General features: G+C 60.8%; 1 protein-coding gene across 3 annotated transcripts; it reads right to left on the bottom strand.

Moving 5' to 3' along the window:
* Positions 1–938: 938 nt before the first annotated feature.
* On the bottom strand, positions 939–22,723 carry PAK4 (p21 (RAC1) activated kinase 4). 3 transcript variants are annotated; one of them, XM_064503110.1, is made up of 10 exons: positions 22,658–22,723; positions 21,514–21,578; positions 7,421–7,644; positions 5,045–5,716; positions 4,019–4,456; positions 3,672–3,805; positions 3,276–3,402; positions 2,192–2,317; positions 1,938–2,072; positions 939–1,785 (listed from the first exon to the last, which is right to left on the bottom strand). In XM_064503110.1, exons 3-10 carry the CDS (start codon positions 7,622–7,624, stop codon positions 1,630–1,632), a joined length of 1,992 nt encoding a protein of 663 aa, XP_064359180.1. In that variant the 5' UTR covers positions 7,625–7,644; positions 21,514–21,578; positions 22,658–22,723; the 3' UTR covers positions 939–1,629. The 3 variants fall into 3 exon arrangements, with proteins under 3 accessions (XP_064359180.1, XP_064359181.1, XP_064359179.1); XM_064503111.1 differs by lacking the exon at positions 22,658–22,723 and adding an exon at positions 19,539–19,707; XM_064503109.1 differs by lacking the exons at positions 21,514–21,578; positions 22,658–22,723 and adding an exon at positions 13,246–13,411.
* Positions 22,724–22,770: the final 47 nt, after the last annotated feature.

The raw sequence follows: 22,770 nt of genomic DNA on the forward strand, positions 1-22,770 counted from the left end.
GGGGGGGTCATGCTAATTAATTAACCCATGGTGCTAATTAGGGGGCCGCTGGGGCTGGGCCTGGAGGGGGAGAAGCAGTGGGGTCTCCCATCCGGGCCCGGCGCGGGGCGGACCCTGCTTAGCTTCGCGGCCACGGACCCCCAGCCGGGTGGGGGGTCCCGTCACTAGGACACGGTTGCTAGGATACGGTGGGAAGCTGTTGCCAAGATACAGGCCAGTTGCCAGGATACAGGCGGGAGGCTGTTGCTGGGACCGGTTGCCGGGATACAGGCGGGATACGGTTGCCGCAGCCGGTTGCCGAGTGTTGCCTTTCCCCACCCAACCGGAGCAGGGGGCGTGGCTTGTAGCCTCATTAATATGCAAATAAGGGGCGTGGCCTGTGCTGGCACCGCCCCCCCGGGCAGTGCCTCAGTTTCCCCGAAAGCCGCAGCCTTGTGTCCCCCCCCCCCCCGGGCCAGGAAGGGCCTCAAGCCCCGGCCAACTCATCACACGTGTGGGGGGGCCCCGGACACCTGGGCCCCTTCCCGGGGTTGGGGGGGTGAAGGTCCCGGGTGGGGGGGACACCTGGGCCCCTTCCCGGGTGGGAGGTGTCTAGAGCCACGTGGAGGGGGGAGGAAGGGGGGGGGCCCAGGACGCCTGGGTCCCTCGTGGAGGAGGTGTCCAGAGCCTCCTTGGGGGGGGGGGGGGGGGGGGCAACCCCAGACGCCTGGGTCCCTGGCCCCCCCCCCACAGCCGGGCACCACCCGCACGGCTTCAGGGTGGGGTCTGCTCTACGCCGACAACAGCACCTGGAAGGGACCCAGGCGTCCGAGCCCCCCCCCCAAAACCACCACGCCGGACACTGTTTTTTCTCCAAAAAGGAAACCTGTAATCTCAACCGCGGCCAAGGGGGGGGCCCGGGCGCCTCCGCCCACCCCGACACTGCAGCGTTACAAAACGACAATATAAATAGCTTCATTTAAAAAAGAACAAACGGGAGGAAAAAAAAACCCCAAAAGAACAAAATTCCGGTTGCGGAACGAGGGGCAAACTGACCCCCCCCCCCCAAAAAAAATCAGTAGTTTCGGCCCGGGCGGAGGCCCGCGGCCCTGGGGGGGGGCGGTGAGGGGCTGTAGTGTTTGGGCCCGCGGCATCCCAGACACCCCCCCCCGAGCCGCGATAGAAAAGCAGATTAAAAGAAAAATAAAAGAGAAATAAAAGACCCGAGATGCCTCAAACGGCCCCGAAACGGGCTCCGGGGTGGGACGAGGCGCCCGGGAAGGGGAAGGCACCCAGCCGCCGCGGTGCTTCCCGGCCCCGGGGGGGGGGCTGCGCCGTCCTCGCCTCCCCGCGCGGCGGCAATTAGTGAAATCGTTAAAAAGAAGCCGCTGTCACCGCGAGCCGCCGGCCCGGCCCGGGAACGCGGCGTCCCCACAGTAGTGGCACAGTCACGAATCCAGTTAGAGGCGGCGGAAAGCCGGGCACCGTCGGCAAAACGGGAGCGCCGTCGGCAAAGCCGGAGCGCCGTCGGCAAAGCCGGGGGCGAGGGGGGCGGCCGGCTCGGCGCTGCGGCCCCCCGCGTTGGCGGGCCGAGGGCGGCGGGGGGGAGCTTCACGGCGTCTCGGCGTCCTGGGCGCGCGCCGGGGCGTCTCATCTGAGCCGGTTCTGCCGCATGAGGGGCACGATGGAGGAGGGGGGCCCCGCTTTGCCCAGGAACGGGTGTTTCAAGAGTTCGGGGGCGGTGGCCCGCTGCAGCGGGTCCCGCACCAGCATGCGGTCGAGGAAGCCTTTGAGAGACGGCGAGACCTGCGGGGAGGCGGAGCGGCCGTGAGCCGAGCTCCAGACGCTTCCCGGACGGGGTTTTTCCCCGGCTCCGGGCTCTCCGGACGCGAGTGAGCCGGTCTGGGGATGCATTTCCCCCCTCCCGAGGAACCAGACACCCCCGCCGCAGCCGTTACCTTGTGCACGTTCTTGAGCTTCGGCGGCAGGTTGTCCCGGATCATCTTCATGGCCTTCAGCGGAGGCTCGTTGAAATAGGGCGGCTCTCCGTCAACCATTTCGATAACCATCACGCCCAGGGACCAGATATCCACCTGCGAGAGGGGACGAGGGGGGACAAAACCGGCTGTCATCACGGTACGAGCAGGGCGGCGGCGGATTCGGCCTGATTTTCGGCACCGGAGCCGGCGCCGAGGTCGGATCCCGGCCTCACCTCCGGCCCGTAGGGCAAGCGGGAGATGAGCTCCGGCGCCATCCAGTACGGCGTCCCCACCAGCGACTTCCGCCGCGGCACCTCCTTGTTCACTTGGGCGCAAAAGCCAAAATCGGAGAGTTTCACCTGGAGGGAAAAGGCAGCTGGTGAAAACGCCCGTGACGTTTGGGCTCGTCCCGACCCCGCTGGCGCCCCGAAAGCTTCTCCCTGTCCGTCCGAGCTCCCCGCTCGCATCCACCGCCTCCAAAATCCCCCCCGAGAGCTTCGTCGGCTCCCGCGAGGGCTTTCCGTGCTCGTGTAACGGAGCTCCCTCCCCTTCCCCGCGACGCCTCGGCTTCGAAACGAGCCTCAGCAATTAATCCGCCGTCACGTGTAATCCCTTTGGGCCTTCCAGGCGGAAAAGGAAAAAAAGAGTGAGGAAAAAAACCCACTTTGATCCGGAGTCTCGGGGAACCGCGAGCTCCTGGAAAGCAATTCCAGGCTCAAGATGTCTCAGATTAAGTTCAAACCCCGGCAGTTTGGGGCACCTCAAAGAACTGGCAGATTTCTCCTTGCTAAAGCCGCCAGCTCGCCCAAACCTTGGGAAATTGGGAAATGATCCCGGGATGGGTGAGCTGCTCAAGTGCGAGGCGCCTGGTGCTGCTTTAAAGGCTCAGGGCGCAAACGTTTCGGTGCGAACAGCGGCCCGGGGAGAAAAGCTGGCTCTGAAGCCAGCGTCTGCCTTTAAAACAGACGTCGCGCCAGCGCTGCAAAGCTGCTGGGTTGCTTTTTCCTCTTCCAGGCCGCACCTACGCGGCGGAGGAGGAGGAGCGGGGCGTTTGCGGGGTGGGGACAGCGGGTTTCCCTGCCTGGCCAGCTCTCCTCGCCCCCGCGGCGCTGCACAGGGCAGAGATTCCCGATAAACGGGACAGCGGGTTATTAAAGCGGAGAAAAACAAGATAAAATAGCAGCCGATCTGCCACCGGGGCTGCTGCGGGAGCGAGGGAGGGAAGGGCAGTGCCAACCTCGCGTCGCCCGACCGCCGGGTCCCCCTCGTGTCACCCGGTGCCACCGCGGGGACGCGCCGGGAAGGGCTGCCGCTCACCCTGCCGTCGTGCGTGAGCAGGATGGAGTCGCTCTTGATGTCGCGGTGGATGACGCCCTGCGCGTGGAGCACGGCCAAGGCCTTGAGGACGGCCAGGCAGACGGCCGCGATCTGCTCCTCGTTCATCCTGCGAGCGGGAGAGAGCTGCGGCCGCGCGTTCACCAAAACCCGCGTTTTTCGGGGCAGGGGACGGTGCCCAGCGCCTTACGGCGACCGGGGACCGCGTCCCTCTTGCCTTCTCCCCCCAAAACCTTTCGCCCTCCCGGCCCTGCTCCGCGACGTCCCCGCTGCCACCGAGTCCCCGCAGACTCCCATCCTCCAGGGCGGCTTTTTGCCCGCGCGGAGCGGGGAGATCGCCCCGGGGAAGGGGATCCGCCGCCGCCCGGCGCCTCGTACCTGGTGTGCGTGACGATGTCGGTCAAGGCGCCGCCTTCGAGGAACTCCATGACCACCCAGAGCTCGTCGGCCACCAGGTAGCTGTTGTACATCTCCACCACGTTCTCGTGCTGGTAGTCTCGCATGATCACCACCTGCAAAGCACGGCAAGGGCACGCGCTGCGGAGCGGGCCGGACGCTCGTTCGCGGCCGGACGCGCTAACGAGCTCTCATCGGCGTCCCGGGAGGATCGTGCTTTCCCGGCGGAGCAATCGGGAAGAAACGGGGCTCCTAAAAGGATCCGTCGGACCCTCCGCGGTGCCCTCTCGGCCGGCCTACGCCGAAAACGAGCCGCGCCGCCGCCGTACCTCGTTGAAGAGCAGCTCGCGGCGCTGCTGCTTGCGCAGGTCCATCTTCTTGACGGCCACCAGCTTGCCGCTGCTCTTGACGGTGGCGATGCAGACGATGCCCGTGGAGCCCTCGCCGATCTTGATGAAGTTGTCCAGGTAGGCGCGGGGGTCGCCGGGATCCACCACCATCTGCAGGGCGGCCCGGAACTGCTCGTGGGAGACGCGCTGGGGCTCGCGCTGCGGCGAGCGGGGCTGCGGCGGGCCGGCGGCGGGTGCCGGCGGGGCGGCGCGGGCCAGCTGGGGGTCCGAGGCGTGGGGGCTGAGGCCCGGCGCGGGCGGCTCGGGGTTTTTGGCGCGCGGCGGGCCCGGCGGCGGGGCGCGGGAGGAGCTGCCGGGCGCCGAGCTCACGGGCCCGTTGGATGCCGCTTCCTGCGGTCGGCCTGGCCTGTGCTCTGCCTAAAAGAGAGGAAAAAAAGAGGGGAAAAAGGAGGAATTGGTTAGTGAGCTAAGCCGCAGGGGAGCGGGGAGATCACGCCGGCCGGTGCCTGCCTCCGCTCCGTCCCCAAACAGCCGGGAGCCGCGTCCTGCCAAGCGAGCGCCCGCGGAGACGCCAACGCCATTGCAAGAAAGAGTCGCATCAGACAGGCCGAAAGGCGACAGCGGGAAAGCTCGGAGACCGCGGAGGCCCGGAGACCCCGGGACGGTGCCGCGGGAGGATGCGGCAGCGGGAGAGCGAGCGGCAAAGCGAGGGGCAGGAGACGGAGCGGGGCCCGGAGCAGAGTGTCCGGCGAGCCGCTGGCGGAGCTGCTTCGGAGCCGGGACAGCCACAGGGCTCGGAGCTGGGACGCCGGAGACCCCGGCGGTCTTGGAGCGCCCCGGATCCCGCGGGCGTCCGTCGGAGCGAGGACGCCCGTCGGGCGCCGGCGGAGGAGAGCGACTGCTTTTTCGAGGAGGCGGAAAAAAAGCTCCCAGGAGCTGCGCGGCCGGGGAGGGAGCCGCACCAGGAGGATCGGAGCCGAGCGGGGAAGCGGGGGGACCTTTTACCTGTGAACCTGCGCCCCTGCCGGGATCGGTCTCAGCCCGCGGGTAGGTATTAAAAGGCCGTCCCGTCTGCTGAGCCGTCTTCATCACCCCTTCGGACACGGGGATGTTGGGAGTCCGGATATTGGGCCCGGAGAGCGGGCGCTTGTCCCGGGGGGACTGCGGGCTGGTCTCCGCCGCCGCGTAGGAGGATTTGGGCCGCTTGTCGGAGGCGTCGGCGCGCTCCCGCCGCACCACGCGCTCGGCCGGCTCGCCGTGGGTGCCGTCCGCGGGGCCGTCCCGCTCGGGCGGGCGGCCTCTGCCGTCGGCGGGGGGTTTGGGATACTCGGGAGGAGGCGGCCGGCCGCCGGGAGCGGGTTTTCCGCCGCCGTCCTGCCCGCGGGGCTGCTGCGGGTGGGCGCGCTGCTCCTCCCTGGCCCGGTGTTTCTCCTTGCCCTGCTCTAGCTTGGCCCCGTGGCGGCTTTTCTCCTTGCTCCGGCCGGCGTCCTCGGGAGGTCGGGCTTTAGCCGGGCCCTCGGAGAGGCCGTTCTCCTGGTAGAGCTGGTCGCGGCGGGGCGGGAAGGGGGGGCTGTCCCTGCGCAGAGAATTGGAACGGGACACGGACATGTTCTCAAACTCGTCCAGCAGCCAGGTCAGGGAGCCGTCCTTGGCGGCTTTGTTCCCCCGAACGATGGTCTTTGCGCAGGACACGGGACGGGAGACGGACAGGAACAGAAACACAACAAAAAGAAAAAGGGAAACAGAAACAAAAACAAAATAATAATAATAATAATAATAATAAAAAAATGAAATGCCTGGGTGGGTGACAGGGACACGGGGGGGACGGCTTGCACAGACGGGACACCGGGGACAGGATGGTGCTTGCTCTGCCTACGCTGTTAAAGCAGCCGATAAATCTCTCCGCTTTCCGCACGCCGCCCGGCTCCGGCGCCCCGGGAAAGGAGCTGCGGCCCGGCCCCCTGCCCCGGGCAGCTCCGCTCAGCCCCCGGCTTGTCCAGGTTCGGGGTTATTTGGTGTTTTCCTGGCAAAACGCCTCCGGAAAGCCCGGGGATGCTTTTTACCGGAGGGGTTTGGCGTGAGAGCCGGCTCCTCCGAAACTGCATCGCCTCCGAATCCCCGACTTTTGCAGCAAAGGCGGCCGCGGCTCCCCGTGCTGCGCCCAGCCGCCGGCACAGGACCTTCGCGGAGGTTTCTGAGTACCGGCAACCCCAAAATAACCCTGCAGCGCCGGAGAGCGGCATAATTTAACCTTTTCGGAGGGGGACGGTCCTCCCGCTGCAGCAAGGGGGTCGGGCGAGCGACAGCCCCGCCAAATCAGCGGTGCCACTCGCTCTCTGCACCGGCCAAGGGGAGAAAACGGGGCAGGGAAGGGGAAGCCGCAGCCATTTCACGAGCCCACAGCAACGGATGGGGTTTGGCCACCACCTCCGAGCGCTCGGAGCCAAAGCGGGTGCCCAGGTGGGCGATTTGCACCTTCTTCCACCGTCTCGGCGCAGGGGCCCAAGGCGCCGTGAGAGCAAAAATCACCAGCTGCTAAAAGCCGGAGCCGTTTCCCCTGCAGCCTGGGGCGAATCCGTGTTTTTAGCCGGGCCAGCGCAATGCGGAGGAGGTTGGAGCGCTTCCAGCGGCATCTCCCGCTAAACGAGAGCCGCGGACGCCCCGAGCCACGGTCAACACCGGGACGACTCGTTCTACGGTCTCGTTTTCCGGTATTCCGGTTTTCTTTTTGACCGCCGCCGCGGCAGAGCCGAGCGTCACCCAGCTCGGGGGCCGCAGGGAAGACGGGCAGCGGGCCGGCTCCTTCCCCGCTCCGCCGGGGCCCGAAGCTTTCTCCAGGCACGCTCGCCCAGACGGGCTTGAAGACACTTAATCAGGGTTAAGGAAAAGCCAGGAGGGCGAGGGGTTTCCTCGCAGAGGCCCGGTTTGAAGGATGACAATGGTGGCTCGGGGGAAACAGAAGCAGCGGGGAGGGGAGGAGCGATAGGCGAAGGAGCGCGCGCCGTTTCCTTCCCCGGCGCGATGTTTCCGTGAGCTTTCCAGCTCCGGGGAGGATTTGGTAACACGAGGACGGGTGAGAGGAGCCGCAGTGCCTTTACCCTGCGGCCTGGCAGCTCGCTCCCATCCACGGGGGACAACTTGGCGGTTCCGAGCCCGCGCGGCCGGAGACGCAAGCGCTATCGCCGTCTGCGCGCTTGCGGGACCGAATAAATCACCCAGAAAGGGGGAAAAAGGGGGAAAACCCCCCCTAAGTTATCCCACCCTGGCTCCCCTCGCCGAGCGGCCGCAGCGCTCGCGGTCCCGCGCAACGCAGGCGCCTCCGGACCGCGAGCCGAGCCGCGCCGGCCTCGCCGGGAGCAGCCCCGCGGCGGAGGCGCCTACCTTCTGCGAGCCGTGCTGGATGGCGGTGATGCAGCCGGGGTCCACCAGCGGCTTGGGCCGCTTGGCCGACTCCTCGATGATGCCCTGCCATTGCCGCGGCAGCCCCGTGAACTTCTGCTCCTGCTGGTCGTAGCCCGTGTGGACGCGGTGCTCGAAGTTGGAGGGAGCGGAGATCTCGAGGCGCTTCTTCTTCTTGCTGAACATGGTGAGGTCGGCGAGGAGACCTGCGAGACGGAGAGAGGGGCGAGAAAATGAAGCGGGGAGGAGGGAGGAGAGGGAGGCATCGCGCCGGAGACGGCGGCGGGCTGCAAAACGCATCTCCCTCCTTTAGGAACTGACCTTATTCTCTGGAAAAATAATTACCCGCCGCGCACCGGCTGCCGTGCCAAAAGGAAACACCTTTAGCCCCCGCGAGCCCGGCGCGGATCCGACCTCGTTCGCAGCCCGTGAGCCGGGCCGGCCTCCGCTGAGGCTGCTTTCGCAGTTCCCAGCTGGATTTGCGATCGCCCAGCCTGCGTCCTAATTAATTTGAATTAACGACACTCTCGTGGCCGGCACGGCTCCGACAGCAGGACTCAGGCTGGGGGCAAATGCTCGCGGCTGGCACAGAGCCTCCAGCGGGGGGTAAAAATAATAATCCGAGGGGTAAAAGCTCCTGAGAAGGGCAGAGAAAACAGGACTTGAGGAAACCCAAGTCCTCCGTCGCCCCGCGTTTAACGTGGCCGGCGGGGACCCTTTCGGTCGCTGACTCTCCCGTTAAACCCGCTTATTCCCCACTCTCCGCCGCGGCTTTTTACACCTTCGAAGACCCAGTCGGTCTCTGCTGAGTCTCCTCCAGGTTTAGAGGCACCGAGCATCCGACACTGCCGGATCCCGGCGCTCGCAGACATTTCGCTGTCGTTTCCTCCTGCCTTGCACTAATGCTCCAAAATTTAAAAGCTAAGCCCAAACCTCCCGCAATTAAAAGCTAGATTTAAAGAAAAATGAGGTGCAAAGAGGAATAAATTTGGGGGTGATGAGTTACGTGCGCCAGGCGGGAGACGGAGCTGGCAGCGAAGCCGGTTTGGTCCACGCGGAAACCATGGCACTTTTCAGAGCTCGGCGCGTTTTTGTTCTGCTCATGAGCCACGCGGGACCGGGGAGAGAATATTTGCTGCTTTTCCTAGAAAAACCAAAATGGATCAGCAAAAGCAGCCTGCAAATGGTTTCTAATAAATTTGCGGATTCGCTCAGAGCCGGGCTGGAAATGGCGGCTGGAAACGGCGGCTGGAAACGGCGAATCCCGGACAGATCCGTCCGGCTCTGCCGCGGTTTCACGACAAAAGCCGGGTGCTGCGGCAGTGAGGCCGGGTGAGCTCCGTCCCGGCAGCTCTCCCCGCCGTCGGGGGAGCGTTTCGGGCTCCCGGCGTGGGACGAGGGGCTTCGTGGGTCCGAAGCCCGGCACTGCCTTGGCAGAGGATGTCCGGCCCCAGGGTGGACCCCCGGCACGGTTTTCCCTCCCATAAACAAGGCGGCGGCGCACAATGGAGCCTTGTTTACGCCGCCCGCATCCTTTCGGGCCCGGCAGCGCTTCAAAGCGCCGGCAAAGCCCTCCCCGAACGAGGCAAGCGCGCCTGAAAGCCGGCTTGCACCCGTCGCGGCTTTCGGGTTTGCTCGGCGCAGCCCTCACTGCAAATATAATCGGGATTTGTAAGAAAAGGAGAAGAAGCAGCTGTGCTTTCCAGCTGTTTCCACGCATTTTTGATGACCTGCCTGTCGGCTTCTCCTCCTGCGCGGTGCAAAAAGGGAAGAGAAGCAGGCTGGACCCACCGGAGCCCGGCTGTGATGCCGGCAGAAGCCGTTGGCACGAGTCTCGGGGAAGATCAGCGCTTCGTTCGCCTTAACCTGAAGCGTGAAAGCATGCTCGGCTTTTTTCCCCTTTAGAAATCGCTCGGGTTTTAACGAAAAAGAGGGGAAAAAATAGAAATTCTCCCCAAATTCCCTCTGCAGGGGTATTCAGGGCATGAAACTGAGCTCGCGGGACAGCAAGGCCGCGCACAGATCCACTTTCCAGTCGCAGGGATGAGTAACGGGAAGGAGCCCAGTGGCGGCTGCTCCTGCCGCATCCCGGCTCCCCGACGGCAGCAGAAAACCCAGTTTTTTCCAATCCAGGACGGGGAAGCAGGAGAGGGAGACCAGTCGGAGGAAAACCAGCGTTTCAGGCTGCTCTTTAAGGCCCGTTCGAGCCTTTTGCAGCTCGGGGTGCAGGCAGGAACGATCCTCGGGAAGAGCTCGCCGCAGAGGGAGCCGACGTGAGCGCGCACCTCCGCTCCTCTCCGCTCACGGGGCTTTCCCTGCCTTCGGGTGCCGATCGCAGCGGTTTCCTTCCATTTTAAAGCCTCCTCAAGCTGCTTCCTACCCGGCGCAAAACTTCACAGCTGCCGGCACCGTTGCTGCCTCCGCGCAGGAAATCGCAGCTGCAAAACCGTCCCGGGGGACGCGGCCTCCGCCGAGGCGGCTCGGGAGATTCGCCTTCCCGCCCGCTAGTTTTCTTAATAAATCCCCAATCCGTTAAGCAGAGGGAAGGTCCCTCTCCGCCCGGATGCCTCCGTCGTGGTTTTTATCGCCCCTTTGCAAGCGGGGAAGCGCCCTCGAAGGCTCCCGTCGCGTTTTGCACCACCAGCACGGGCAAAAGCATCACCAGCACGTGGCCACGGCGGCCCCGCGGCTCCGTCCCACCGCGCACGAAGCAAAATTTCAACTTACGGGCTCTGCTCGCCGAGGCCGAGTCCGGACGGAGCTCGGCCAAATCCTGCCGGGGCCGGCGGCGGGACCCAGCTTTCGCCGCTTCGTTTAATTAGTCAGCCATTAACGAACGCTTTTAGCTGCCCCAGATAAACAACGCGGGGCAGATACTCTCCTGATTTCTGGGTGCACATCGGCAGCGTTTTAGTGCTGGCTGGGAATTTCCTAGTGCCTCTAAAAATATATAATAAAAGAAGAGAGGAAAAAAATTGATTTAAATTGAGATGTCAGATAAATCCCCCCTGAGAGGGAGATCAGGGTTTTAATCGGCAGCATCCCGCTCGCCCATGGAGGAGGATCCGATTTCAGCTCGAGGCTCCGACGAGCCTCCCCGCGCCAAATCCCTTGGCTGAAAATCGCTGGGGGGAAAAAAGATGATGAAGGCAGGGCGTCGCTCACCTTCGCCATCCTCCTGCTTCCCGCCGGCCGAGCGGAGCCGGGGAAAACCCGCCGGGATTAAAGGCAAGGGGGAGCCGAGAGCCCAGGCGTCTTGCAGCAGTGCAGCTCTGCCCGCCGGCACTTCCCTCCCCGCCGTGCTCGCTCCGCCGGCTCGGCGCGCTTCACGGCTCGCGCCCGGAGAACCGGTTGCACCGGGTTCACACGAGGAAGCCGGGGGCTTTTCTCGCCCTTGCCGCCTCCCGAGACGCTCCGGCGGGGAGAGCGGCCCGGCTGAGCCCTGATGCCGGTCTCACCTGGGTCTCCGCAGCCAAAACTCGCTTTTCCAGGAGCGGGTGGCCGCCGCGACGCTCCGGGAGAAGGAAAAACCCCCGAAATGAGGAGGAAACCAAACCAGGGGAGCGTTTTGCTGCCTGGAGCCATGGAGGGGTTAAAGCGAACTTGCGGGAAGCAGCATGGCTCCGGGTGGACGGGGAGCATCCGTCCTCGGACCCGCGACAGTCCACGGCGTCGGAAACAACGAGGCTTCGACATCAGCGGGCGGCTTCGCTCTTCTCCATCCTTAGCTCCAAAGAAAACGCGGGAATGGGCCCAATTCTCTAGCGAACCTCGGGAACGAGCTCGGGAAAGCTGCTCGGCGGTGCTGAGCGAGCCCGAAAAAGCCAACAGCATGGAAAAAAAAAAAGAAAACGTGGCATTTTTAGGTCTCGGAGGGCATCAGGAGGCTCCCTTGGACGATCTCACCGCCAGCCGGAGAGGTCCACGTGGGGAAACACACGCTCGGAGGAGCCAAATCCCGCTAATGGAATAGGGATTTCTCCTGAAATACCGGAGCATTGCCCCAAAAGCGAGCAAGGAGGCGGCGCCGTGCAGAAAACGGGTGCTTTGGGGTTTTTTTTTTTTGCAAAGCCCGACGCGACCGCCTCCAGCGCGGCGCTGCCGTGAGCGGCTCGACGCGATCCATCGCCTCGGGAGCCGAACGGGCTCGAGGTTGCGCTTCAGCGCTCGGCGGGTTTCCTCGCTTCATCTTTCCGGAGAGGAGAAAAAGCGAAAGCGGAGAAACTTTAAAACCCTCCGATTTAGACGTCTGAGCGCTGCTGCGGCTGCACGAACACACCAGCTGCTCCGTTCGGCTGCCAGGAGCAAGAAGAGCCCCCAGCAGCGACGTTGAAGCCTAAAAACGCGCTAATTAATTCGCGGGAAGATAAAAGCGCATCGAAGGCCTAGCGCCGTCCCCCAGGTCTTCTCGCATCGTAACGAAATTTGAAAAGCACGCGTCTTGCTGAGCCTAATATTTCCTAAGCCTGCAGCTCGCTTGCTTGCTCAGTGCCCTCTAATTAAGGCCGTGGCGCTTCGGGAGCGCGTCTTGGGAGCGCCTCGGAGATCCAAGTGGAAGGCTTACCTCTGAAATCCAGCTATTCCCATCGCTTGTCCATAGCACAAATGGAAGCAGGTTTTGGCTTCTTTTTGTCCCAAGTTTTAAGATATCAGTCAAAAAAATATGAAGTGGATAGAGGGGGATGTCCTCCTCCGGAGCCGGCCGCGGCTCATCGCATCCCGATCCGCAAACCGCACGTTAACGGAACCGGCGTGTTTCCTCCCGTCCGCCGGCACCATCGGCCTCGTCCTTCCGCTTCTCTGGCGTCTTCCTCGCCGACAGCCTCCTCTTGCAGCAGTTTGGGCTGTCGGACGCGAGGAGCCGCCCTGAAGAGTGTCTTCCCCGCTTCAAACAGCAATAAATCCTCTTATTTACCCAAATTGCCCCCGTCGTCCTGACGTCGCAGCTATTCACAGCAAAAGAAGCGTCAGCTCCGGCGAGGAGCAAAGGTTGGCGGCGCGAGGGTTAAGCCAGAGCTTAACCCTCCAAAAATATTGTTTCGGAGCTGTGCAAATACAACGCCTCGCTGTTTCCATAAGCACGCGGCGCTGGGCAGAGCGGCGGCAAAGCAACGCCGCGCTGCCCAGAGCCAAAATAGTTATCAGCACACACACGAGAAGAAAAGAAAAAGGAATCGGCCTCGTGAGCAGTTTTCTTAGCAGCAAACGCCTCCGACAGCCCAGCTCTCCCGGGACGTTCGGCGTCGGAGCGATAAACGCTTATCTAATCCTCGTTTCTCCCCTTCCGCCAGCCGCCGGCATCGCCCCGCGATGACTCAGTGTTTAAGCAGAGCTGGAGGAGGAAAGGGACGGAGGAACGCAGCTTCCTGGGATCCATTCCCAGCTCTCCGCAGCGGCAAAGTCGCCTCCCCGTGCTTCGGTTTCGCCTTCGGCACGGCGGGGTCATAGTGACGTATCCGAACGGAGGAGGATCGTAAAGGGCGCCGAGGGCTTCGGAGAAAAGGCGCTCGAGACCCGCAGGCTGTTCGGACAGCAAAAGGATCCAGGCTTCCCGCAAAACTAGCCGCCCCGCTCGAAAACCGGTACGGGAGGAGGGGTAAAAAAAGAAAGCAGATTGGATTTTCAAACTGAGTGACATAGGTTTCCATTTGGAAAGAATCTCAGGCACGCGAGGGAAAAAAATAGGTAATAATAATAAAAAGTAGGTAATAATAATAAAAATAATAATAAAAAACCTTAAAATAAAAGCCCGAGCGGAGCTGCTGGCTCACTTGTACCTTTTCCCCCGGTTTACGACGTACGCTCACCTTCGGGCGCCGATGCGGAATTGCACCTTCTCCGCCAAAGCGTCATCAAACTGGTTTTGGCTCAATCCCCCCGGCTTCGGGCAAGAAGAGACAGTCGGCGCAGAAACTCCTTCCAGCATTCGGAGCCGGTTTCTTCACTGCCGGAGCGCGATATCGCGCAGAAACGGGCCGGCTCCTTCCCTTCCCCACGGACGCAAGCTGTGCCATGAAGCGCGAGCTCCGACTACCCTTATCGCGGTTCCTGGAGATATGGGCTCAAGCCCTGCCGAGCACGTTTCTCCCTTGGAAGCGGGATTAACTGCACGCTCTTTTAGCGCCTCGGCGGGAGTGTCCCGGCGGGAGACTAACCGCTGCGGGAAGGACGAGCGGATCGCAGCCCTGGGCACTCGGGGATAATTCAGGCGGAAACAAAATTTGGAGCCAGTTGGAATTAACAGGCCAAGCTCGTTGCTAAGTGGAGACGAGGCACTGCAGCCCCTCAGAGGCGCGCGGCCTTCGGAAGGTCCCGCAGCGACTTCCACGGAGTTTATAAAACCGGCTCCGGAAAGGAAAGGAGCTCGGAGCAGGTTCTGCTGGAGACTTTGCCTAGAACTGCAGGAAAATCACGTTGGCTAAAAGTTTTGTGGGAAAGAAAGCGATTTTGGAGGTTCGACCGCTTCGCGTAGATTCAGAAGTTCTCAGATGGGATGGCCAGGAGGAAATTCCTGAAGTCACGGCTCTTTCAGCTCTTGCAGGTTGGTCTCCGGAGCAAGGAAGAACCCAAAATCCTTCGGGAAAAGCCCTCAAATCGTCGGCAATGAGCTCACGTACCTGGGGGCCTCGAGCCGAGATGCGAACCCGCGCTTCGCTAACCGGACCTGACATACGCCTCCAGAAGCCCCGACGGCTCGGCCGCGGCGGCTGCGGGCACTCGGCTTCTCCGGGGCCGCGACGTGGCCCTGCTCCGCGCCGGGCCGCTCTTCCCGGCTCAAAAAACATTGGCTAAAGGCAAAACCTTGAGAAAAATATCAGTGGTAGCAACGACACCAGTGCAAAAACCAGTCTAAAATCTAAAATCAGGCAAATCCCTTCCCGTTCCGCACCTTGAAATACAAGAAAAGTGCTTTTAATTACAAAGGATATTATTTTAATGCAGGAAACACAGATTGCACGTCCTTTTTGGGGTCTCGGGAAGCGTGAGCAGCTTAACAACCAGTGTGGAAAACCTCATAAAGACAAACTCAGCACCGGGAGTTAGGGAACAACCGTCCCACCAGCCGATGAGCTGTTACGTGCGACTCATCCGCTTGCAGCGGGGTTAACCAAACCCCTGAAATGAAGCTTCAAGTGGAAGCCAAACTGATTAAAAAGCCTCCCAATTTACATCCGACGTCGCCTCCTCCTCCCCGTCCACGCCGGGCAGACCCGAGGCCCGAACAAACAGGTTTCTCCGCGTTCAGCGATCGCTTTGGTCACGGCTGGAGGAGTCGGACTCGGTCTTTATCCGGGAGCTCTTCTTCCCCCCTCCAACTCCTTAACATGGAGTTAAACCGCCGGGGAAGTGAACCGGATCCGCCAAGGTTTCCCCCGTCAGCCAGGATGCTCCGATTCTTCATCAACGGATCTAATTACGTTAAAAAATAAATGAGGGCGCGCGCAGCTCGTGACCAAACCCCGCGAGCGCTCACGCGGGCTCAGAGCCACCCTGCTCCGACCACACGACCGCCCGGGTCCGACAAGGGATGGATTCACCTCCCGGGGCTCCTTAGTCGGGCGCGGGAGTCTCCGCTCTGCTCCACAGTGGCAAAAGGAGGATAATCCAGAAGGAGCCGCGCAGGGAGGTCACCTCTCCACCTGGAGACGGTGCCATTAGGAACCAAGAGCTTCGAACAATAAATAACCACAAACAGAGCCAAAGTCCCTTTCGTTTACGCACAGCCACTCTCGCTGTCCCGGCAGCCTCGGAGGGGAATTACTAGTAATGATGATTTTAATGTAATCTGGCAGCAGTTTGCGCTTCTAAACACGACTTGGGCTTAAAAATCCTTAGGGAGGGAGAAGGACTTGGGGTGGGCGACCTCCTCCTCCGCTTCAAGGGGAGACGGGTCCCTGCGTGAATCCAAAACAGCTCCGCTGGAACCGGAGACTCAGCGAGAGGGGACAAATCGGCCCCAAATCTTCCAGACTCCTAAATCCAACGTTTTTATGGTTTGGGAGACAAATCCGCCGTTCGTTTTATCGGTGGGGTTAAGAAGCGGCAGCCTTGGCGCTGCCACCACCTCCTCCGGCAGCGGGAGGAGGACATCAAGGCTGGGTTACCACGTTTCCGCTGCCGGCACGAACCAGCCTGGCTGGATTTTGGAAAAATACTGTTGCGGAGCTCCGGGAGGTGGGGTAGACTGTCAACAGGCACCCCACAACAAGCGCGGCGACGGGAACGCCGCAGGAGCCAAGCCGACGTGAGCATTTGTTGAATTTATCTCCCACCGCGGCAGCTCTTCCGCACCAGCGTTCCCGCGAGAGAGAAAGGAGGAGTGTAAAATCCCTCGGAGGGATTTTACAAGGTGACAACGTTGTTATCGGCTGAAGTATTTGTCACAGGGAGGAAAAAAACCACCAGTACAGTCGCAAGCACAAACCCAGGGCCTCCCCTTCGGTGACAGCGAGACGGGGACGCTTCGCAGACCCTGTTCTCCGTGTGTCTCCGGCGGTGTCCCAGGTGCTGCCACTGTGGTCCACAAAAGCAGCTAAAACACCTTGTTAAAGCCATCCCAGGCAGCAGACGCGCTTCTCCGGCTGGGATCGGCTATCCGGCGGGACGCGAGAGCCGTGCTGGCGTGGCTTCCGAGGGCAGGCGGTCCGAAGGGAAAGGACAGCTCAAAAACAGCAAGAAAAGGCGCGGAATCGGGAAATCTCAGCTCTCAAGCTGCCCTAAACAATGCCATCAAGATACATACATATATATATACATACATATATATATATGCATATATTATATGTACGTATCTCAACCCACCTCAAAGCACCATTTCCAGACCGCTACCGGCCATAAGTACACGAACGACTGAGCTGCTCGGACACCAGAGCCACGAGAGCCAAATTCCTACATTTTTATGTCCTTTCCCTATAGGACCAGGTGGTTTTACGGCCCACGACCGCTGAAAGTTCATTTTACTGCAGCTTTGTGACCCCTGAGGAACGGACACGGCTCCTGCGGCGTGAGGTTTCCACCGAGATGGGAACTGCCGGGGCCAGGGAGCGGCGAGGCATGCGAGGAATGCGAGCGCGAACCGGCACGGGCATCTCCAGTTATCCCACCGAAGCGGTGCATTAATTACGGGCGCTCGGAGAGCTCGGCTTTCGCCCCGGCCCTGGGGCTCCGCGCGCTGCAGGCCGGGAGGGCGACAGGATTTCGGTGTCGCAAGGTGATTTCAAGGAGCGCTTCCAGGCCGATGATCCGTCAGCGTCTGGCTGTCGTACGGCGGCTCGACGCAGCTTCAAGAGGAGCAGGAAGAAAAGCAGACGCTTTTTTCTGCACTTTACAGGCAAAACTCGAGCTCCAGGGTCCAAACTCGTGGCTGCACCAAGAGTATTTTCCATCCTGAAGCGATTCTTTACTGCTGGGCTGCCCTTAAACTCAGCCACCTCAGCACAACACGCTCCTCGCAGGGATGCTCCCGAGTTTCCCTCTTGCGGTTTGCTATTTTAACCAGATCAGGGAAAAAAGAGAAATAAAACGCAACCTGCTAGAGGAAGATGTGCGCAGAGGCAGCGAGAGTGCAATCGGACAGCACCCTGCGCCCCTTTTTCTATTTAACATCCCCCCCCAGGAACGAGCGGGATGTTAAATAAACCGTAACAGGGCCGATAGCAGCCGAGAAGTCAATTTATGTTCCGGCAAGCGATTACCATTCGGTGCTAATTAAACTGCAAGCTGATTAGCCGAGTAAAACCTTTAATTAGCCCCTTACATCATTTACGAAAATTATAGCTCGTTCGCACTGGGTAAGCGCGCGGCGTGGGGGAGGAAGAGCGGAGCAAGCACAGTTCAGAAGAATTACGCTTTCATTACGCGCAACTTCATTAGAGAAAATAGTCATTATTTAAACGCACAGATTCACCCCGAAGCCGGTAAAGCCTAAAACACCGACGCGGCGGCCCGACCTCGGCTGACGGATGAGCCTGCTTCGCCAGCTCCGTTGGAGGAATCAGCCAGTGGGATTATTTGGGCTAAGAAACCATTGTTTTAGTCTCAAAACCACTCCACGCGCCAGAACGGGTAGTTTCTATTAAGCCTGGGGAAAGAACGTGGCTTCTGCTTGGGGGAAAGGGAAAGAAAATCGAAGAAAACAGCAAATCCTTCAGAATGCATCACGCCGGCGGGGAAATCCGCTTTGAAACGCGAGCTGCTGCGCAGAGCCGCCTCCGAAACACTAAACCCGCCACGGTTCAGTTCCTAAACATCCTGCCCGGCCTCTGCTGAGCTCCAGGGACATCAGCTTTCGTTAAATAAAAATGCCGCCGCTGTAATTAGGCTGTGCGGAAGCCGCAGGAGGTCCCTGGGATTTCTCCCGGAGCCGGGGAAGACGGCGGCAGGGATGGATCTGCCCGGCTCCCGCGGCGGGAGCGACCCGTCCCTCCACGGCGGAGCGGAGCGTGTTAACGCGACCTGAATTGCAGCCATCCCCGGTTTTGGGGAATCGCATTAATTACACCGGCTGCTTCCCGAGGAGAAGATCCCGGAATCGGGATCCAGCCCCGGCTGAGCTGACTCGGCCCTCGCAGCTTTTCTCAGGAAGAGACGGCTCGTCTTCCCTGCAAACTGGGCCGAGACGGGAGCAAGCGCTGCCCTCATCCGCACCCCGGATCGTGAGCGGGGCTGGTCATCAGCGCGAATACCTGCGGGCTGCCCGTCTCGGGGGGAGTTTTACTCTGTTGCTTTTAAAGACGGGACAAAAATCGGCTCCCAGCTAAGCAGGGGAAGCAAGGAATCCGGGAAAATAAGGAAACGCAAAGCGGTTCCCTGCGGAGCGGGGAATACACCTCCTTCCCTCCCATCCCCTCTTCCTCCTCCGCCAGCCGCCCGCGAGCTCGTGCGTTATTTATCCGAAAAGGCAGGTGCCGAGGAATCGAGTCTGCTGCGCAAAGGGGAACGCGGTAGGAGCACGTTACGTACGTGTGCTCCGGCGCTGCCACCTCCCAAACCCCGTCCTCCTCAAAGCCGAGCACCTTTCGCGTCCGATCGCTTCCCTCCCCTCCCCGTGCTGCGTTTCTGCCCTTCCCGGGCTGCTGCTCCCACCTGGGAACGTCGGACCACGAGGAAAGTTCGGGTCTCGACGGGACCCGCTGCCAGCGTCTGGCCCGCGGCGATCGCTGCTCGGGGAAGAGCGGCCTGGCCCCAACGCCGGCACCCCGAGCTCTCGCCCGGCCGCGGATCCGAAGAAAAGCCCCAAGACGCCAAACCTTTCGCCCGGAGTCAGCGGTACGCACTGGCCGCGGAGACCCGGGAACTCGCTCCCCGCGCCGGCACGACCGCAGTCGCCGCACGCTAACGTACAGCGACGTTTGTGTGTTTTCCCCCCCCTTTTTACTATTCAATAATCAAAACAAATAGAGGCATTTGTCTCGGCGCCTGGGCGGGTTCGGACTCTCCCACTCTCCGCACGGACGAGGAGTGGCGAGGCACTCCCTGTCCGGCAGCCTACGGGGCCATTAATAAAATATCTCCCCCCCGAAAAGAAAAGCAGCAGCGAGAGGACGGGAAGAGGAACCTGATCCCGCTGCAGAGAGAAGCCGCGCGACGCGAGGGAGCCCGCTGGTCTAGCAAAGACCTCGGAGCATCCCGCAGGTGGAACCTGTTTCCAAACACAATTCCGACTGGGAACGTGTGTTTTAAAACACCAATAACATCCCAAAAAATCGTCCTCGGCGAGGCAGCGTCAAGCGAGTTGGCAAACGCAACCTCTGACTCGTAACTGGAGATGGCACAAAGCGCACCAAGGGGTCTGGAGCAAAACCCCGTGGCTTTTTATTTCCACAGAGCCAGCTTCCTTCTGGCAGATTCGATAAGTGCTGGCAAAATAAATGTCACCTCTGCGCATGTAAATAAAGATAACCGGTCTCTGGAAAACATCTGGGCACTCGGATCGGCACGGAGGGAAGGGAGCAGGGCGCGCGTTTCCATCGAACGGAGGTGAAACGTAACCCGAGCGGGCAGCGATCGTTATCACGCCGGTCTCTACACCGGGAAGCGCGGCGGTTATTTCAGCACCAAAATATTTGCTGGCGGGTTATTTGGGAGCGCTGAGTGGTACCTGATCAGCAGGCCGAGGAGGTTTCTCTGAAGAGTTACAGGTCAGAAGTGTTTACTGGAATACGACCGACGTCGGCCGCGGATTCGCACAGCCTCGCGTTACGACTCCGCGGTGTTTCACGTATTTCTACGTGGAATTTAGACGCCGTTTCCAGAAAGCCTCCCTCAACCTGTGCAGGGGAAAATAAATAAATCTAACAGGTTTATTTCTTAACCAGAAAGCAAGACACTTTCCTTAAAAGGCTGCCAGGATTAGTTAATGTTTTTACTGGCAGCAAGCAGCTAATTCTTTGGCTCCTATTCAAACTTTGTTTGGGGCTTTATTTCAAAAGCTGCTTTTTTCCTTGGGCTCTCCTACGGTTGGCCGTATCCTCCCTACAGCCACACTCTACAGCTGCGTATTCTCAATAAACCCAATTTGCAGATATTCACAAGCCCGTTGTGCAGGATGCTGTCGAACCCCGTAACACGCCCAGTTCATTGTTGCAAAACTAATTTGCAGCGAAAACGTAACTAAAAAGTAATTCTGGAGTTTTTCTGGTTTTATTCCGCAGCTTTGCTTCAACAAAGCATTATGCTCAATGCGAAATAACAAGGCAAACGCAGCGCAAGATGCACCAGCCTCGTCTCTGGTTAAATTCAGCCCGGCGAACCGGTGGGCACGGGGAAAACGGGTTACGCAAGCGAGTAAATCCACGGCTGAGAACTGTACCCACACTTGGCAGGCGCCGCCGGCACCGCTGCCCGTCGATTTTCCGCCCCTGGCGAGAGCAATCGGCGGGACAGAAAAACTTTCCCAGGCGCCGCTGGCACCAGCTCCGCTGCAGGGAGGCAGAGAGCGGCTGCGAGCGCAAGGAGCGGAGCGGCAGCGCGAGCCCTACGTTTGCTCAGAGAGGAGCGCCACGGGTTTTTTTTAATCCTTTCCTGTTTTTTTTTTTTATCCTTTTCTGATTTTTTTAACCTTTTCTGAGATTTTTGTTATCCTTTTTCTGCTCCCGATGTGCCAAACTGCGGCAAAACCTCGTTTTCAAGGGATATCCAGTGAGAAACACAGGAATTAGTAGCGCTGAGGCATCTCGGCTCCTGTACAACTCGCTTTCTCTGAATATCCAGCCCAAACTGGCACGAAATGCAAGAAAAAGCCCAGCCCTGGAGCTCTCCGCAGTTCAACTTGAGCATTAAAATCACCTAGATGCCAGGAAGAGAGCTGCCCCATAAACACTGATGAACATATAAAAAAAGCAAAGTACCAAGAGTAAAAATAGATGAAAACCGGGTTTCCCAGGTCCCGTCAATCACATGAAGCAACTGGGTCATCAGAAATGCCCCCGCATGCCGCTCGGCGTGCCTCGAGGGGAGCGTTCGCTCTCTCCCGAGCCCGATTTTGCGACCCCCGGGCACCAATAAACACAGCTATTTTTATTGGGAAAAAACACCAGCGTCTGCAGCACGTGCAGGCGAAGTCTCGCTCCGCTTTTAATTTACTCCCCCGTTCCACTTACTAGCAATTAGCAGCATTGCCGCTCCGGCTAATTGAAGCGCTAGATCGAGAGACATCTGCTCCTGAACACGGTCAGCGACAGCGCTGTTACCAAACACGCAGGGAAAAAAACCTGACTTGCATTTCTACGTCCCAGAGAGCCCCAGAAAAACCATCGCGCGCGAAACCAGCAGCGACAACAATCGCACTTTGCCTGATTTTCCTCCCTCGCTTCGACCTATGTTTGCGGAAGGCAAAGAGGGTTAGATGTGTTTTACAAGAGAAGCAGTGTTTGCTTCCTCAGCCTTGTTTTCCTCAGCTGCCTCAGAGTCCGACGCGGGATCCTTCGTGGATATTAAAGCATGAAGTGCCCCGAGCTGCCGTGCGGAATAAGCACTTCTGGAAAGCGGCACGCAGCAATCGGAGAGGGAGCCGCAGCGAGGAAGGATTCCCGGGCTGGACTCCCAGGCGAATTATCCCGTCCCCGTTTCCCTACCTGCGAGCGGGGGGAAATTCGTGTCCGAGTCAGCTCGGCATGCCGGGAGCCTCGGCGAGGAGATGCTGCGGGGGAAGAGGAGATTTCTGTGAGGATCCCTGCGGCTCCCGGCGATGCCTCCCAAGCCGCAATCCCGGCTATTTTTAGGGCTCGGAGGAGGGCAGAGCCCCGGTCTCCACCCTCTCCCCACCTGCTGCAAACGGCCCTTCCGCCTCGCCTCAAAATCGCACCCTGTTCCCCCCCCTCGGCCTCCCCGCAGACGAGTCCGGCACACCGGTGTTCGCCCGGCCCTGGGTCACCCCCCCGGGGGTCTCCTCCCTCCCCAGCCTCCGGCTTCACCCCCCCCCCGGGGTCTCCAGCCCTCTCGCTCTCGCCATCGGAAGGATTCAGACAGGCCCCCCCTTTCTCTCAGCCTGCTTTCGGCCCCCCCAGCTCCTCCTCAGCCCCCCCAGTGCCCCCCTTTCTCTCAGCCTGTCCTCAGCTCCATCTCCATCTCCCCCTCAGCCTCCTCTCAGCCCCCCATCTCCCCCTCTCCATCAGCCTCCTCTCAGCCCCCCATCTCCCCCTCTCCCTCAGCCTCCTCTCAGCTCCCCATCTCCCCCTCAACCCCCTCTTCTCCCCCTTTCCCTCAGCCTCCTCTCAGCTCCCCATCTCCCCCTCAACCCCCTCTTCTCCCCCTTTCCCTCAGCCTCTTCTCAGCCCTCCATCTCCTCCTCAGCCCCCCCAGTTCCCCCTTTCTCTCAGCCTCCTCTCAGTTCCCCAAACCCTCCATATCCCCCAGCCCCCATGTCCCCCCTCAGCCCCCCCAGCTCCCCCTTTCTCTCAGCCTCCTCTCAGTTCCCCAAACCTCCATATCCCCCAGCCCCCATCTCCCCCCTCAGCCCCCCCAGCTCCCCCTTTCTCTCAGCCTCCTCTCTGCCCCCCAGCTCCTCCTCGGCCTCCTCTCAGCCCCAAATCTCCCCCTCAGCCCCCCCCAGCTCCCCTTTTCTCTCAGTCCCCCAAACCCTCCATAGCCCCCAGCCCCCCAGCTCCTCCTCAGCCTCCCCAGCTCCCCCTTTCCCTCAGCCCCCCAAACTCCCCGTATCCCCAAACCCCCCTTCTCTCAGCCCCCCTTCCCCATCTCCCCCCCCCCCCCACCGCTCACCCCTGGCGCTGCCCGAGGGGCGGGGCCGGCGCTCGCGCTCCCGCCCGGTCACTCGGCCGCCGCCGCCGCCATGTTAGGAAAGAGCCACATCCGGGCACCCGCCCCGCCCCTCC

Source organism: Dromaius novaehollandiae, chromosome 34 (assembly GCF_036370855.1).
Source record: "Dromaius novaehollandiae isolate bDroNov1 chromosome 34, bDroNov1.hap1, whole genome shotgun sequence".
Classification (NCBI taxonomy): Eukaryota; Metazoa; Chordata; class Aves; order Casuariiformes; family Dromaiidae; genus Dromaius; species Dromaius novaehollandiae.